The 15,991-nt window shown below is 36.2% G+C and overlaps 1 protein-coding gene across 8 annotated transcripts in view; it reads left to right on the top strand.

Annotated features, from left to right (window-relative positions):
• DNAI4 (dynein axonemal intermediate chain 4) overlaps positions 1-15,991 on the top strand; it is a 90,993-nt gene that overhangs the window by 43,396 nt on the left and 31,606 nt on the right. For 5 of the 8 annotated variants that reach the window (XM_078332185.1, XM_078332184.1, XM_078332186.1 and 2 more), the window contains one exon: positions 8,819-8,974. The exons of the other annotated variants lie outside the window; for them this stretch is intronic. In XM_078332185.1, coding sequence (XP_078188311.1) covers positions 8,819-8,974 — 156 coding nt within the window. The remainder of the gene's footprint in view (positions 1-8,818; positions 8,975-15,991) is intronic. 8 annotated transcript variants of the gene reach the window in all.

Genomic DNA, 15,991 nt, shown 5'->3' with positions numbered 1-15,991 from the left:
TCAGACACTATTCTAGGTCCTTCACATATATTAACTGGTTTAATTTTTACAGCAACCCTATGAGGTAGATACTATTATGCTTCTCCATTTTATAGATGAGGAAACAGGCAAAGAGAAGTTTGCTAACTGTTCTGGGCATTTAACTGCTATACTTACTGCATCTCAGTGTGTACAAATTAACAACCCTGAGCACATTGCATAGCCAAAATCTGTGGGGTGTAGCCAAAAAAGTAATTAGAAGTAAGTTTAAATTCTTTTTTTTTTTTTTGAGACAGAGTGGAGTGCAATGGCACCATCTTGACTCACTGCACCTCTGCCTCCCAGGTACAAGTCCTCCTGATTCTCCCACCTCAGCCTCCCAAGCAGCTGGGATTACAGGCACCCACCATCATGCCCAGCTAATTTCTTTTTTTAATTTTTATAGAGACAGTGTTTCACCATATTGGTAAGGATGTTCTTGAACTCCTGAACTCAGGTGATCTGCCCGCCTTGGCCTCCCAAAGTGCTGGGATTACAGGCACAAACCTCCAAGCCCGGCTGGTTATATTCTTAATTGCCATTATTATGCAGCAAAACTGTAAACTAGTTTTTAAAAAAGATTAAAATAAACTCCTAGCAAAAAAGTTAACTATTGCTTTTAGTATAAGAACATACATACATCTTATTGGTGGGAGCATTACTCCTAAGGTTTTCTTTTATGTGGAAGAACATGAATGGATATCTTTACCTCCATCTCCTTCTACTCTCTCACTCATGGAGGTATAACTCACTTAACTGGTAAATGCCCATACATGAGGATGTATGGTTATTCCCCTGCTTTCTCTCTCCTGGTAGCCTGCTGGCAGAAAGGAGTACAAATTCTGATTGGGTTCTCCATGCTGTAAATTTTATACGAGAAGGACTCAGCATTGTTAGGCCTGTGCTTATCAAGCTCATTGTTGCTGCATTTCTAAACTATATCAGCCAATCTAAACATTACCATTACTAAAGACAATTTTGATCACTATTTTATTTCTTGTCAATTTTTGAATTGGTGGGAACTTGGATGGACCCAGAAAAGTGAATACTTAGATGGTATTTAGTAACTTTTTCTAGTCCGTAACCAATTCATATTAGGAAACATTAGTATTTTTTCCAAATATGTAGTAAAGGGTTTAGATATTTTTAAATGGATTACTGTATGTAACTTTAGGTTTCTAATTCGTACTAGGAAACCTATTCATATTTTTTCAAAAGTAAAGGGTTTAATTATTTTAAATGGATTATTGTATATAACTTTATGCTAAAATATTCCAAAATAAAAGAATGATTCTTTATGGAACTCAAAATTACAAAAACTTCCCAAGAAATAATAAAATTATATATACTCAAACAAATGGGAAAATTTTACCAAAATACACCCCTTTAAAATGGCCTAGATCAAAGTCAAATTACTTAAGAGGTTTAGTCTGTAAATATGAGAATACTTTATAATATTCATGTGGATTAGGGTTCTTCAGAAAAACAGAACCAATAGGATACATATGTATATATGTGTGTATATATATATATGTATATGTGTATGTATATATATGTATGTATGTATATATGTGTATACATATGTATATATGTATTCATATCTAGGATTTATTTATTTATTTGTTGAGATGGAGTCTTGCTCTGTCACCAGGCTGGAGTGCAGTGGCACGAACTCAGCTCACTGCAACCTCTGCCTCCTGGGTTCAAGCGATTCTCGTGCCTCAGTCTCCAAAGTAGCTAGGACTACGGGCACCACCATCATGCCCAGCTAAATTTTTGTATTTTTAGTAGAGATGGGGTATCACCATGTTGGCCTGGATGGTCTCGATCTCCTGACCTCGTGATCTGCCCACTTTGGCCTCCCCAAGTGCTGGGATTATAAGCATGAGCCACCACTCCCAGCCGATTTATATTTTATATCTAGGATTTATATATAAAGAGATTTATTGCAGGGCATTGGCCTATGTAATTATGGAGGCTGAGAAGTACCATGATCTGTCATGTGCAAACTGGAGATATAGGAAAGCTGATGGGGTAGTTTGAAGCCCTGAGAGTTGAAGAGCCAGTGGTATAAATTCTTGTCTGCCTCTGAAGACCTGAGAACCAGGAGCAATGAGGGCAGGGAATTGATACCTCTACTGAAGTAATCAGGCAGAGAATGAATTCAACCTCCACCTTTTAGTTCTATTCAGCCCTCAATGTATTGGATGATGGCCACCACATTGGGGAGAGCCATCTGCTTTACTAGGTCCACCAATTCCAATGCTAATTTCTTGTGGATACACCCTCACAGATACACCCAGATGCAATGTTTTTTTATTTTTATCTTCTTTTTTTTTTATTGGGCGGATCACCTGAGGTCAGGAGACACCCAGATACAATGTTTAATCAGCTAGCTAGGCATCTTGTGCCCAGTCAAGTTGACACATAAAGTTAACCATCACGTCATATTATTTAAACTGCTCCAAATTATATAAAACATGAGGATATTTACTAGTTTTTAAAACAAGGTTAAACAAAACATGACAAATAAAACACAAACTAATCTCATATATATGTGGAAAAATTAAAAATATAGTAGTACTAAATTTGAAACCTCAAGGCATTAGGAATCCCTGTAGTAACACCAACTTATTCTAGGAGTATAAAGATTATTAAATATCAGGAAACCTATGATTCATCATCACAAAATCATATTTATAGGTTTAATGTAAAACATGAATGGTAAATGCCAAAATGAGCACTTGATACAATTCAGCATTTATTCCTGATGAAATTATCTGTACAGGAATGTTATGGTTCTTCTTGATAAAATATTTAAAATAAAAAGCAAAATTTTTGCTTAAAGGTGAACTACTAGAGATAATAATTGCTGTGATCCATTAAATATAAGAACCAGAAATAGTGTCAGTTATTACAGTAACTTTTCAGCTTTGTTTTATGGTTCCAACTATTACGGTAAGACAGCAACAGATTTAGGATATTAATATTTATAAAGAGACAAAAACAAATTGTCATTATTTGTAGGTGACATTAATGTCTACTTAGCTACCTCAAGAGCATCAACTGAAAAAATTGTTCCAGGATTATCCTGGAACAAAAATGGCAGAGTAGGTAGTTCTGACAACATGTCCCACAGAAATGCCCCCAAAACTGACCAAATGCTGTCAGAATCTGTTGCATTCATGGAACAAGAACAGAATATTCTTTAAAAAGAACATTCAAAGAATAAAGGGATCTTGTTAGCTTAATAAAATATATGGAAGATAAAGTAAAAAAAAAAAAAGTCTCCAAGAAATAGAGAAGAAAAACAAAGAGATGGAAAATTCAAGAGAAAAAGTAAAATTAGAGGACCAGTCCAGGAAGTTCAATAGTCAATAATGGTTCCTAAAATAGAAAATAGAGGGGAAGAGATCATTCAGTAAAACCTCTCACACTTGAAAGTCAAAAGTTGGTGATTGAAGGGGAACAACAAGTGCCAGCATATTACTAATAAATGAAATTTTTGAATGTGATGGACAGAAAATGTCAACAAGCTACCAGAGAGAAAAATAAATAGGTCAGTGTAGAGAACAAGACATCAGACTGGCTGGAAACAAGAATGTAATAGAACACTGCTGATATTTGGCTGTGTTCCCACCCAAATCTCATCTTGAATTGTAATCCCCATAATTTCTATGTGTTGTAAGAGGGAAGAGGTGGAGATAATAGAATCATGGGGGTGTTACCCTCATATTGTTCTTGATAGTGAGTGAGTACTCATGAGAGCTGATGGTTTTATAAGTGGCTTCCCCCTTCGCTTGTCATTCACTTCTCTCACCTGCCGCCATGTAAGATATGCCTTTTTCGTCTTCTGCCATGATTATAAATTTCCTGAGGCCTCCCTTGCAATGTGTAACTGTGAGTCAATTAACATTCTTTATAAATTACCCAGTCTTGGGTATGTCTTCATAGTAGCGTGACAATGGACTAATACAACTGCCTTTGAAATTTAGAAGGTAAGTAATTTCCAGTCTAGAAACTACATCCAAGTGAATATCAAGTATGAGGGTAGAATAAAGACATTTTCATACATGTAAAGTATCAAAATAATTTACCTCTCCTGTATATTTTTTTCAAGAAGTCAAGGATGTGCTCAGCCAAAACCAATTGTGAAACAAAAAAGAGGAAAACAATAAAATACATTGAACAAGGCATAGGAGTGAGGTGATAGTAGTTCCCAGAAGGAAAATGACTGAACAGCCTAGGATTTCAGCTGTTCACCAAACACAGAGGGCAACCAATTTACATTAAAACAATGTGACTTGAGACTGGCACATTGATCACTATCATAACCTAGATGCTTGCTGACATTATACAATCTTTTTAACCTGAAGACAGAATACTTAGACATATCATAGGTCTGATTTTTTTCTGTATCTAGCTTGCCTTTACCTTTTTGTTTGTTTGTTTTTTTGAGACTCATTCTGTTGCCTAGGCTGGAGTGCTGTGGCACAATCTTAGCTTGCTGCAACCATCGCCACCTGGTTTCAAGCGATTCTCCTTCCACAGCCTCTTGAGTAGCTGGGATTATAAGCTTCCACCATGACGCCTGCCTAGTTTTTGTATTTTTAGTAGAAATGGTGTTTTACCATCTTGGCCAGGCTGGTCTCAGACTCCTGACCTCAGGTGAACCACTGGCCTCAACCTCCTAAAGTGCTGGGATGAGGCAAGAGCCACCACATCCTGCCACCTTTACCATTCTTAATGCAGTTCCTGATTTCCTTTTCAACAGGCTTCTATAGATAAGCTGAAGCTCAATAATTTGAAATGCTACTTTTAGCATAAATTACTATATGTATACTGTTAGGGAAAACTTACTCCTTCCTTTTTGTGAACCTTTACAGAAAGAACTGCTAAATTAACACGTTTGGCCTCTTTTTATACATTATTTACTCATTTCCAGAAAAAGAGAAGTGACTAATTTGATAAAATAATTTAGAAGAAGGAATGAAGCTCAGTCACTTCTGGATAAGTCACTTTTTGTTAAGTCTGTTTACTGGCAGAAAGCATGCAATATGGGCTGTTCTTACTCCTATGGAGGAGGACTGTGCTTGTCTAGCTGTGCCAATTCCTGGTTGGTAATTCCTCCCTATATTCTGGAAGGAAGAATTATCAAGTCCATTTAGTTGCAGCGTTAAGGCTACATTTTCCAATTAGACTTACCAGTAATAAAGGTAATATTTGGATCTCCATTTCTCTGATTCTTGGGTCTCTTTCAGTTTTATCCAAAATCAGGCAGGGAAGATGTACACTTTTATTGATCCATAAATTTTTGTTGTTGTTGTTGTTTTTCTTGAGGCAGAGTCTCACTCTGACACCCAGGCTGAAGTGAAATGGCATTATCTCTGCTCACTGCAATCTCTGCCTCCCAGGTTCAACTGATTCTCGTGCCTCAGCCTCCCGAGTAGCTGGGATTGCAGGCACATGTCACCACGCGGGGCTAGTTTTTGTATTTTTAATAGAGATGGGGTTTCACCATGTTGGCATGGCTGGTCTCAAACAAACTCCTGACCTCAAGTGATCTACCCACCTTGGCCTCCCAAAGCGCTGGGCTTACCAGTATGAGCCACCACGCCCAGCATCCAGAAAATCTTAATATTTACATAATATGCATCTAAATTCTTTAGTGTAAACTGTCTTTCATTATTTAAAGACTTTATTTTGAAACATATATATACTGCAAAAAGAAGAGTGTATAACATATATATGTATAGTGTGAAGAAAAATCAATACCATGTACTTACCAGCCAGGATAAGAAATAGAACATCCCCCGTTGATTAGAAGCCCCTGGACACTCTCCTATCACAACCGCCTTTCTTCTAGCCACCTCTAACAGAAGTAGCCACTCTCCTGACTTTTGGGATGATCATTACCTTGCTCTTTTAAAGTTTCTCTTCTTTTACAGCAGACACTAATTGTGAACTGCCCATATCTCCTCCACATTACCTCTTAACTAGCCAATCTCCATCTGTCAGCACTTACATATTTTTGCCCTTTAACGACTATTTAAATGTGTATTAGAGTGAGAAATGCTAAAAAAAAAAAAAAAAAAAAGACACAGTTTGGAATGCTTTTTTTCTGATACCAGTTAATAAGCTTTCTTTGATATCTTATAATTATAAAATTGGGAAGTCACAGTCATTCATTATTACCCATCTTTTACATAATATTAGGGCATGAATTTTGAGATTTTTTTTAAACCGCTTTATTGAGTTATAATTAATATACAAAACTGCACATGTTGATGCATACAATTTGACAGGTTTGAGATTTTCTGTTTCCTAGGTTAAACTTGTTAAAATGAACAAATGTAACTATAGTACCCAAACTAAAATTAGCAGTAGTTTGTTATCTACAAATAAGAGGCAACTCTTAACTATCCAAACATATTGTATTGCTTATTTATAATAGACATATTTATTTATGTAACAATTATTAGTGACCATGTAATAGTATATTCCTATATGCTAAACTTACTAAACTTTCAGTTAAAGGAAAGAAAAAGAAAGTTGAGTAATTCAGTATTCAAAGATGTAATTTCTAAGTTCGCTTCATAAACATGGAAAATGTACTTTTTTCAGTTGAGCAAAATACACTAGGTATTCTGTGCATGACTTTGTTAGATGGCCTTAAAAATAAGTTCATTGAGATAGAAATAGCATTAAGAAATTTGAGTTAACATTCTTACCCATTGAGGCTGGGCATGGAGGCTCACACTTGTAATCTCAGCACTTTGGGAGGCCACGACAGGTGGATCACTTAAGGTCAGGAGATCAAGACCAGCCTGGCCAACATGGTGAAACCCCATCTCTATTTAAAATACAAAAATTAGCCCAGCATGGTATGGGTGCCTGTAATCCCAGGTACTTGGGGAGGCTGAGGCAGGAGAATCACTTAAACTCAGGAGGCACAGGCTGCGGTGAGATGAGATCACATTACTGCACCCCAGCCTGGGCGACAAAGCCAAACTCCATCTTAAAAAAACAAAACCGGGCCAGGCATGGTGGCTCACCCCTGTAATCCCAGCACTTTGGGAGGCCAAGGCGGGTGGATCATGATGTCAGGAGTTTGATACCAGCCTGAGCAATATGGTGAAACCCCGTCTCTACTAAAAATACAAAAATTAGCCACTAGTGGTGGCACATGCCTGTAGTCCCAGCTACTCGGGAGGCCAAGGCAGGAGAATCGCTTGAACCCTGGAGGCGGAGATTGCTGTAAGCCAAGATTGCGCCATTGCACTACAGCTTGGACAACACAATAAGACTCCATCTCAAAAACCAAAAACAAACAAACAACAAAAAAAACAGAAACAGAAACAAAAAAAAAACATTCTTTTTTTTTTTGAGACGGAGTTTCGCTCTTGTTACCCAGGCTGGAGTGCAATGGTGCGATCTTGGCTCACTGCAACCTCTGCCTCGTGGGTTCAGGCAATTCTCCTGCCTCAGCCTCCTGAGTAGCTGGGACTACAGGCACGCGCCACCACTCCCAGCTAATTTTTTTTTTTGTATTTTTAGTAGAGACGGGGTTTCACCATGTTGACCAGGATGGTCTCGATCTCTTGACCTCGTGATCCCCCCGCCTCGGCCTCCCGAAGTGTTGGGATTACAGGCGTGAGCCACCGCTCCTGGCCAAAAAACCATTCTTACCCATTGAAAACATTACATTACTAGAGCTCCTCAATTTTGTATTAGGAGAATGATAGTTGTAACAATTAGGTAACTGCATTTACTAGATCTATATTGTTTTGATTTTTAAGGAAAAGAATTATTTATTAAATCACCATCCTTTAACTGAAAAATTGGTAAATTTAGCATATTTGAATATGTTGTTACATGATCACTGATAAAATAATTGCTGCCTAAGCATAAATCAGCAGTGAAAGAGACTTGAAGTTTTTAAGTTATTATTTAAAGATAAATAACATTGCCAATATTTGTTTGCAAACCATTGTTATATTTTTGATGATTTGAATAAATTTAACCTAAACTGTAATTTTAAAAAAGAAGATAATAACCATACTACTCTACAAGCTTCTTGAGATCAGAGTATCAATTTTCCCAGCAGGTACAAGCTTTTCACATAATAGGTATATAGGAAATTCTACTTGATAAAAATGGTATCTGATGCTTGCAAATATCTGTTGATAATGACATATTATGTATTAATCATAAATAAAGGAACATAAAAGTCTTGTTTTAACATAGTTGTCCAGATGCGTATCACCAAGGCAGCCCTACAGAGACAGATTGATGAGATTATGCAGCACAGTTGTGGGGCAGAGGGGAGGGAGGTGTGATGGTCAGAAAGGATTGTGAAGATAATTTGGAGTTAGCCATAAAGCACTAAAGTGTTTGTAGATACTAATAGTGTGATGACTAAGGCTTTCTTGAGGTGTCCTCATGATGTATTTCTTTGTCATTTCTATCTACTTTCTGTTACTCTGTAAAACAGTAGTATTAATAAATAAATAATAGATTCTTTTTAAATTTTTAATTTCTTTAAAGGCGAGCAATTACTATGTTGTCTAGGCTAGAGTGCAGTGACTGTTTTCAGGTATGCTCATAGTACACTACTGCCTCCAACTCCTGGCCTCAAGTGATCCTCCTGCCTCAGGTGGACCAAGTAGCTGGCATGGGCAACTGCATCAGGCAACAGCAGATATTCTTATCTTAGATTTTTCTGTGACTAGTTAAGTATAAAGCTAAAATGTTGGAATTTGGTTTAAAACAATTTTTACCTTTCTGTCTCTTTGTTTAGGCATAATGTCCACTGCCTGGGATTTGTATGACTCTTACAATGCTATGGAAATTTTATCTTTATCAGTAAAACAAACTTTAGCTGAGTCAAGTAGTAAAGCAAATGGACTTCCTAAAGATCGGGAGCAAAGATTGGCAGGGAGCACTACAGAAAAAAGTAAGATCTCATGTATTTCAGTTTTTTGAATGACTTTAACATGGGATTTTTAATAAATTCTTTTTTGGCAGTTACAAAAAATTTTCTTTCTGATGGACCATGAAAAGTACAGCTTTTACTCAGAAATAGCACTGTTACTCTATATCACATGGTCTTGGACTTGACTGAAAAATTTATGTTTTTCTCGTATATCTGTCAAGAGTTTTTAGTTTCTCTCTTTCTCTTGAGCACTTTTACTTGTTCTTAAGCTCTCTTTTACACATGTGAGTTCCATCATTTTCTATCTTCCTTTCTTTCAGTTAGATTATTTATGAGAAAAAGAATGTATACTAGCTCTATGACAACTTAAACTGATTTTTACATTAACAGCAGTGGCTCTTAATTTGGGACTATTTTACTTTCCCTGAGGACATTTGGATGTCTGGAGACATTCTTGTTTTTCATGACTATGAGGGCATCTGCTGGGGACACCGCCAAAAATCTTTGAGTACACAGGACAGTTCCTGCAACAAAGAATTTTCAACCCAAAATACAGTACCTGTACTGCCATGGTTGAGAAACCCTACATTACAACTTTAGCTTTTGGCATTTTAATTTTTAAGAAAAAATGTTATAATTAAAATCAGTACAAAGTTCTAACTTTCCAAATTACTTTGCAATGTGGAAGAATTGTTACAAGTCCAGCTATAAGAAGTTTGTTAAATTCCATTTCTGAATAGTTTATGGTTATCTACTTTTACTTTTCCTATTTTGAAATGTTGTATCTTTTTCTTATAAAATTATATTACTGCATTTAGGAGATGGTCCTCATTTTAGAATAACTTAAACCTGATAAATTCTTTGACATTTTGGCAAATTTTTACAGTTAAATGGAAATGTTTCTACTTTCACTAATTTTGACCCAAAGACAAATGGAATATTTTCAAGTTCAGTAAATCAGTAAGTATAAGTATTTTGAAATAACAAATTTAAAGAGAATTAATAATTTCCAGAAAACAATTACCTTATTTATAATTGACTACATGTCCTTAGGAGACTATAGATCCATGAGACCTTTCAACTTGTTCCTTTTTAAAAATCTCATTTACTAGTCTCTTTGAATCTTAACTTTCAAAGTGGCCTATATTCCTTGGTTCTTTTTTTTTTTTGAGATGGAATTTCACTGTTGTTACCCAGACTGGAGTGCAATGGCAGGATCTCGGCTCACCGCAAACTCCGCCTTCTGGGTTCAAGCAGTTCTCCTGCCTCAGCCTCCCGAGTAGCTGGGACTACAGGCACGCACCACCATGCCCAGCTAATTTTTGTATTTTTAGTAGAGACGGGATTTCACCTCGTTGACCAAGATGGTCTCAATCTCTTGACCTCGTGATCCACCCGCCTCGGCCTCCCAAAGTGCTGGGATTATAGGCGTGAGCCACCACGCCTGGCCTCCTTGGTTCTTTATCTGTGTTTACAGTCATGTAGACTAGACCTATGTTTTACTGAAAGTTGTTTATAATGAAGAATAGTTAATTTTCCCAGAGACCAATGAAGGGGAAAAATAAATTATTTAGTAACATTGTTTTTGTTAAGTATGAATGTCTCTATACAATAGGTTTGGTTTTAGACGCTATCAAAAACTTCTCAGAAGAAGCCAATCTTAGACTGAAAATTACACTGGGACTTTGTATTAGATCTATCTTTTCCACACCATTAAGGCCATTGGCTTACAAAAATGTGCAAGTGGAAAGTCCCCCACAAAAAATAAATCTCGATTTGTGAATCTTTCACAGTATTTGATGCGTGTATGGGTGTGCTTTTAAAAATCAAAAGGGATTATAAAAGCATATTCAATAACTATAATAGAAAATAAAGATACATTTTATTTTAGTATTATAGCCAGTCAAGGGAGTAGGGGAAACTGGAACTAGGAAAAGAAAGTTAAAAAATAGGAAAATATAGGAACAAAGCTGAATAATCAGATTTATTGAAAATGTAAAGGCAATTCAGATGAAAACTAAGACTGGTCACTTCTAAGATCCTTTTGACTCAGATTTTTATAGTAGAAACACAAAGACAAATAATTAAATATTCTCCATATTTGATTTAAGAAATATTTTTATTCCATTTAAACTTTGAATGTATTATACAAGTGGCATTTAACCTACTATTTGTCATACTCAAAGGGGAAAAGAGTCCAATAATATTTACCTTTTACCTTTGAATGTAAGACCATATCTTAATTGATAGAGACAAATGATTTTTTTCTTCTGAAATAGTGCGTTCTATTAATCAACAGAAAATTGGTTAATAGAATTTTCTAGTACAGTCTTCGATTTACTGAAAAATTGAGCATATAATATTGAGAGATCCATAAAATCATTTCATCTCTCTACTTTCTGTACCCAGTGGCCCCTATTATTAATATTTTGCATTAATGTGGTATATTTGTTATAATTGGTAAACAAATATTGATATATTATTATTAATTAAAATTCTTAGCTGACATTAAGTTCCATTCTTTGTGTTGTATAGTTCTTTGTATTTTAACAAATGCATAACAGCATGTTTCTACCATTACAGTTTTATACAGCAAAAAATTAATAGTTTAACTGTCCTAAATATCCCCTGTGCCCCGCCTATTCATCATTTCTCCTTTCTCCTGTACCTTTGATAGTCAATGATATTTTAATTTTTATTGTCTTTATAATTTTGTCCTTTCCAATTGTCATATAATTGGAGTCATACAATATGTAGCCTTTTCAGACTGGCTCTTTCTTTCTTTTTTTTTTTTTTTTTTTGAGACAGAGTCTCACTCCATCACCAGGCCCCAGGCTGGAGTGCAGTGGCGTGACGTCAGCTCACTGCAACCTCTGCCTCCTGGGTTCAAGCAATTCTTCTGCCTCAGCCTCCGGAGTAGCTGGGATTACAGGCATGCGCCACCATGCCCAGCTAATTTTTTGTATTTTTAGTAGAGACGGGGTTTCACCAGGTTGACCAGGATGGTCTCTATCTCTTGACCTCGTGATCCACCCACCTCGGCCTCCCAAAGTGCCACACTGGCTCTTTCTACTAAGATTCCAAGTGTTTGGAGATCTTCCTGTTATCTTTCTATTACTGATTTCTAGTTTGATTCCACTGTGATTATAGAACACACTATGATTTCTCTTCTTTTAAATTTGTTAAGGTTTGTATTTCGCCTAGGATGTGTATTCTGCTCTTATTAGGTGGAATATTATATAAATGTTAGTTACATCTTTTTAGTTGATGATGTTATTGAATTCATATATACCCTTGCTGATTTTCTATCTCTTTATTCTATCAACATTTTATTTAACCATTATTTCTCTTTTCAGTTCTAATAATTTTTACTTTACATATTTTATAGCCTCATTGTTTTGCATAAACATTAATTATTGCTATGTCTTCTTGGTGCAATCATAACATAATGTTGCTATTTGTCCCTGGTAATTTTCTTTCCTCTGAAGTCCACTTTATATGATATTGCTATAACCCCTCCCGCTTTCTTTTGGTTAATGTTTGCCTACTATATCTTTTTTTATTTGTTTACTTTCAACCTATCTATATTGTATATTTGAAGCAAATTTATTGTAGACATGTTTGAGTCATGTTTTTAAATTCAGCTTCTTTTCTGCCAGTCTTTGGCTCTAAATTGGCATATGTAGACCATTCGTATTTAATTTTTTATTGGCATGTTAGCCTTTAAGTCTGCTGTTGTTTTCTGTTTATTCTGTCTGTTTTTGTTTCTCTCTTATCTTCTTCCTGCTTTCTTGCTGCTTCCTCAAACATTTTAATTTACCTGTAGTACTTTGAGTTTATGGGCAGCTTTTTTTTATCGTTTACTTTACATATTCCATTATGCATACATAATGGTCCATAGATGTTGACATTTTACCAGTTCAAGCAAAGTATAGAAACCTTACCTGCCTTTAGCTTCCACCCCATTTATATGTGTATTAAATATTTCTTCTAAGTATTTAGAAAGATTTAGATATATAACATTTAGTATTTAGACATTTAAAACTATATTAAATGATGTAATAATTTTTGCTTCATCAAACATAATTAAGAAAACTCAAAAGAAGAATAAAGTATATTTATCCATATTTTCACTCTTTCCATTGTTCTTTTTTCCTTTCAGATGTTCTAAAATTCCTTTCTCATTTTTTTCCTGTTTAGAGAACTGCCTTTAGCCATTCTTTAGGGAAGATTTTTTTTTTTTGAGACAAATCCGAGAATACAGTATCTTAATTTCCTCTTTATTCCTACAGGATAATTCTTATAGGAAAGGACACTGGGTATAGAATTCTGGGTTGACCATTCTTTCCACTCAGAACTCAGAGAATGTGTGCCACTTTCCTCTGGCCTCCAGAGTTTCTAATGAGAAATCTGCTGCTATTCAAATTATTTTCCCACTAAGGACATGGTGTCATTTCTCTCTTGCTGCTTTCTAGATTTTTTTTTTTTTTGGTCTTCTGTTCTTAGAAATTTTAATATGATGTGTCTTGCTGTGCATTTCTTTGAATTTCTCTTCATTGTGATTTATTCAGTTTCTTGCTATGTTTGTTGTTGTCCTTTGACAAATTTTGGGAGTTTTCAGCTATTATTTCTTTAAGTACTTTTTCAGGCCCCCCCGTTTCTCTCTTTTTTCCAGTTTACTGATTTATTTTTCTTCCATTCTGCTGTTGAACCCATCCATTGAGTCTTAAATTTTAGTTATGTTTTTCACTCCTAATATTTCCACTTGGTTCTTCTTTTCATTTGTTAAGACTTTCTATTCATTTGCTAAGAGTTTCTATTCCTTTGATGATACTTTCTATTTTTTTCATTTGTTTCAAGTGTCTTCATAAATACTTGTTGAAGGATTTTTATGATGTTTGCTTTAAACTCTTTGGGCTGGGCTCAGTGGCTCATGCCTGTAATCCTAGCACTTTGGGAGGCTGAGGTGAGCAAATCACCTGAGGTTGGGAGTTTGAGACCAGCCTGACAAACATGGAGAAACCCTGTCTTTACTAAAAATGCATAATTATCCAGGTATGGTAGTACATGCCTGTAATCCCAGCTACTCAGGAGGCTGTGGCAGGAGAATCACTTGAACCCAGGAGGTGGAGGTTGCGGTGAGCTGAGATTGCACCATTGCACCCCAGTTGGGCAATAAGAGCAAAACTCCTTTTCAAAGCAAACCCCAAAAACAACAACAAAAAAAGCTTTGTCAGATAATTCCAACATTTATGTTGGTGTATAGGGATTTTTTTCCATCCAAGTTAAGGTTCTTGGTATAATGAGTAGCTTTCATTGAAACCTGGACATTTTGGGCATTGTAAGAGTCTGGATGTTTTCTAAGCTTCCATTTTAGCAGGCTTTGTTTGACACTGTTCTGGCAGGGGAAAGTGGAAGTCACTGCCTGATTATTGCCAGGTGGGGGGTAGAAGTCTATATTCACTTGACCTCCAGTGACCTCAGGGGAAGTGGTGTCTTTATTACTATGGGGCAGTGACAGGAGCTCTGGTTTCCATTGACAACACCGTGGCTGGGAGGTTATACGAATGCTTCATTAGTGCTACATATTCGGCCTGTACTGTCACTACAGAGTGGAGGTTGTTCTCCTTATTGCTGGGCAGTGATGAAAGTTTTGACTCTTTACCAGTTCAACTCTGACAACACCAACAGGCAGAGGGAAGTATATTCTGTTACTGCTGGATAGGTTGGATTTCCAGGTTCCCAGCTGGTCTCCATTGACCATTGTGGGAAGGTGATCACTGTCATGTTTGGAGGGGATGAAAGTCCTGCCTGCCTGCTGGACCTTCTCTGACATCATACACAGTGAAAGGTCAGGGACTTGGGATGCCTTGTTAGAACCTGGTGAGGGTGGAAGACTAGGCTCCCACTTGGCCTTTGCCACATGGATGGGGCTACAGTTTTTCTGTGCTTGGCTGGAGTAGAACGGCTACCATCTAAAAGCCTGCTTTCTTTCAAGGCTATGCTTTTCCTGGTCCTTTGGCTAAAGAGAGGAGGCTTCTTTTGGGGATTTTTTTTTCTTGCCTGTTTCATCATCAGTATTCCTAGATTGCTGACTTCTTCAGCTCCATATCTGGAATATATGAAGCAAAAATAATACCCATTTCTTCTCTTCACCTTTCAAAGACTGCTTATGTTTGTTATTTTCTAAAATTTCCAGTGTTTTTAGTTGAATTTAGCAGGAGGCATAGGGAAAATATCTTCCCTCCGTCTATAAAGATAAAGAAGCAAGAGTTTCCTTCATTCTATTTTTAAAATAAGAATTTGCTAAGTAGTATGGTAGGCAGAACATTAGTCCCCAAACTTGTGCACATCCCAATCCCTGGAACCTGCAAATATATTACCTAACATACCAAAAGGAATATTCCGGGTGTGATTACAATAGGGATCTTTAGATGGAGAGATTATCCTGGATAATATTATTGGGCCCAGTCTAATCACATGGGATACTAAAAAGTAAAAGACCTTTTCTAGCTGTGGTGTGGGAGAGAGATGTGACGACAGAAGAAGATCAGTGGGAGTGCAATCAATGTTCTGTCTTTGAAGATGAAGGAAAAGTGGTGGTGGCTCCCAGAAACTGAAAATATCAAGGAAACAAATGCTCCTTTAAAACCTTTAGAAAGGAACAAAGCCCTGTCAACTTCTTGGTTTTAGTTCAGTGACATCTGTTAGGCCACTAATCTACTGAACTGTATAAGGTAAATTTTGAATTGTTTTAAGTTACTGTGATTTGTTATAGCAGCTTCATCATTTGATGATTGATAGCAGTCATCAAATCAGACGTTTTTCTGAAGACTGATCATCTTATTTCAACTTGAATTTAAAAGAATAAAAATAAAAATTACCTCAGGAGTTTATCATTGCCTATCTTCTGAAAAATAGTATAGTTTTCAATGGTTAAGAATTCCAAAATGAGATATGTGCATCTTTCATGTGTTTGGTACATAAGATATTCAATAAATATCTATTAAAGTTGTTGAAAACTCAAGGAAAAGAAAT

Source organism: Callithrix jacchus, chromosome 7 (genome assembly GCF_049354715.1).
Source record: "Callithrix jacchus isolate 240 chromosome 7, calJac240_pri, whole genome shotgun sequence".
NCBI lineage: Eukaryota > Metazoa > Chordata > Mammalia > Primates > Cebidae > Callithrix > Callithrix jacchus.
This window is presented reverse-complemented; position numbering and strand designations above follow the sequence as displayed.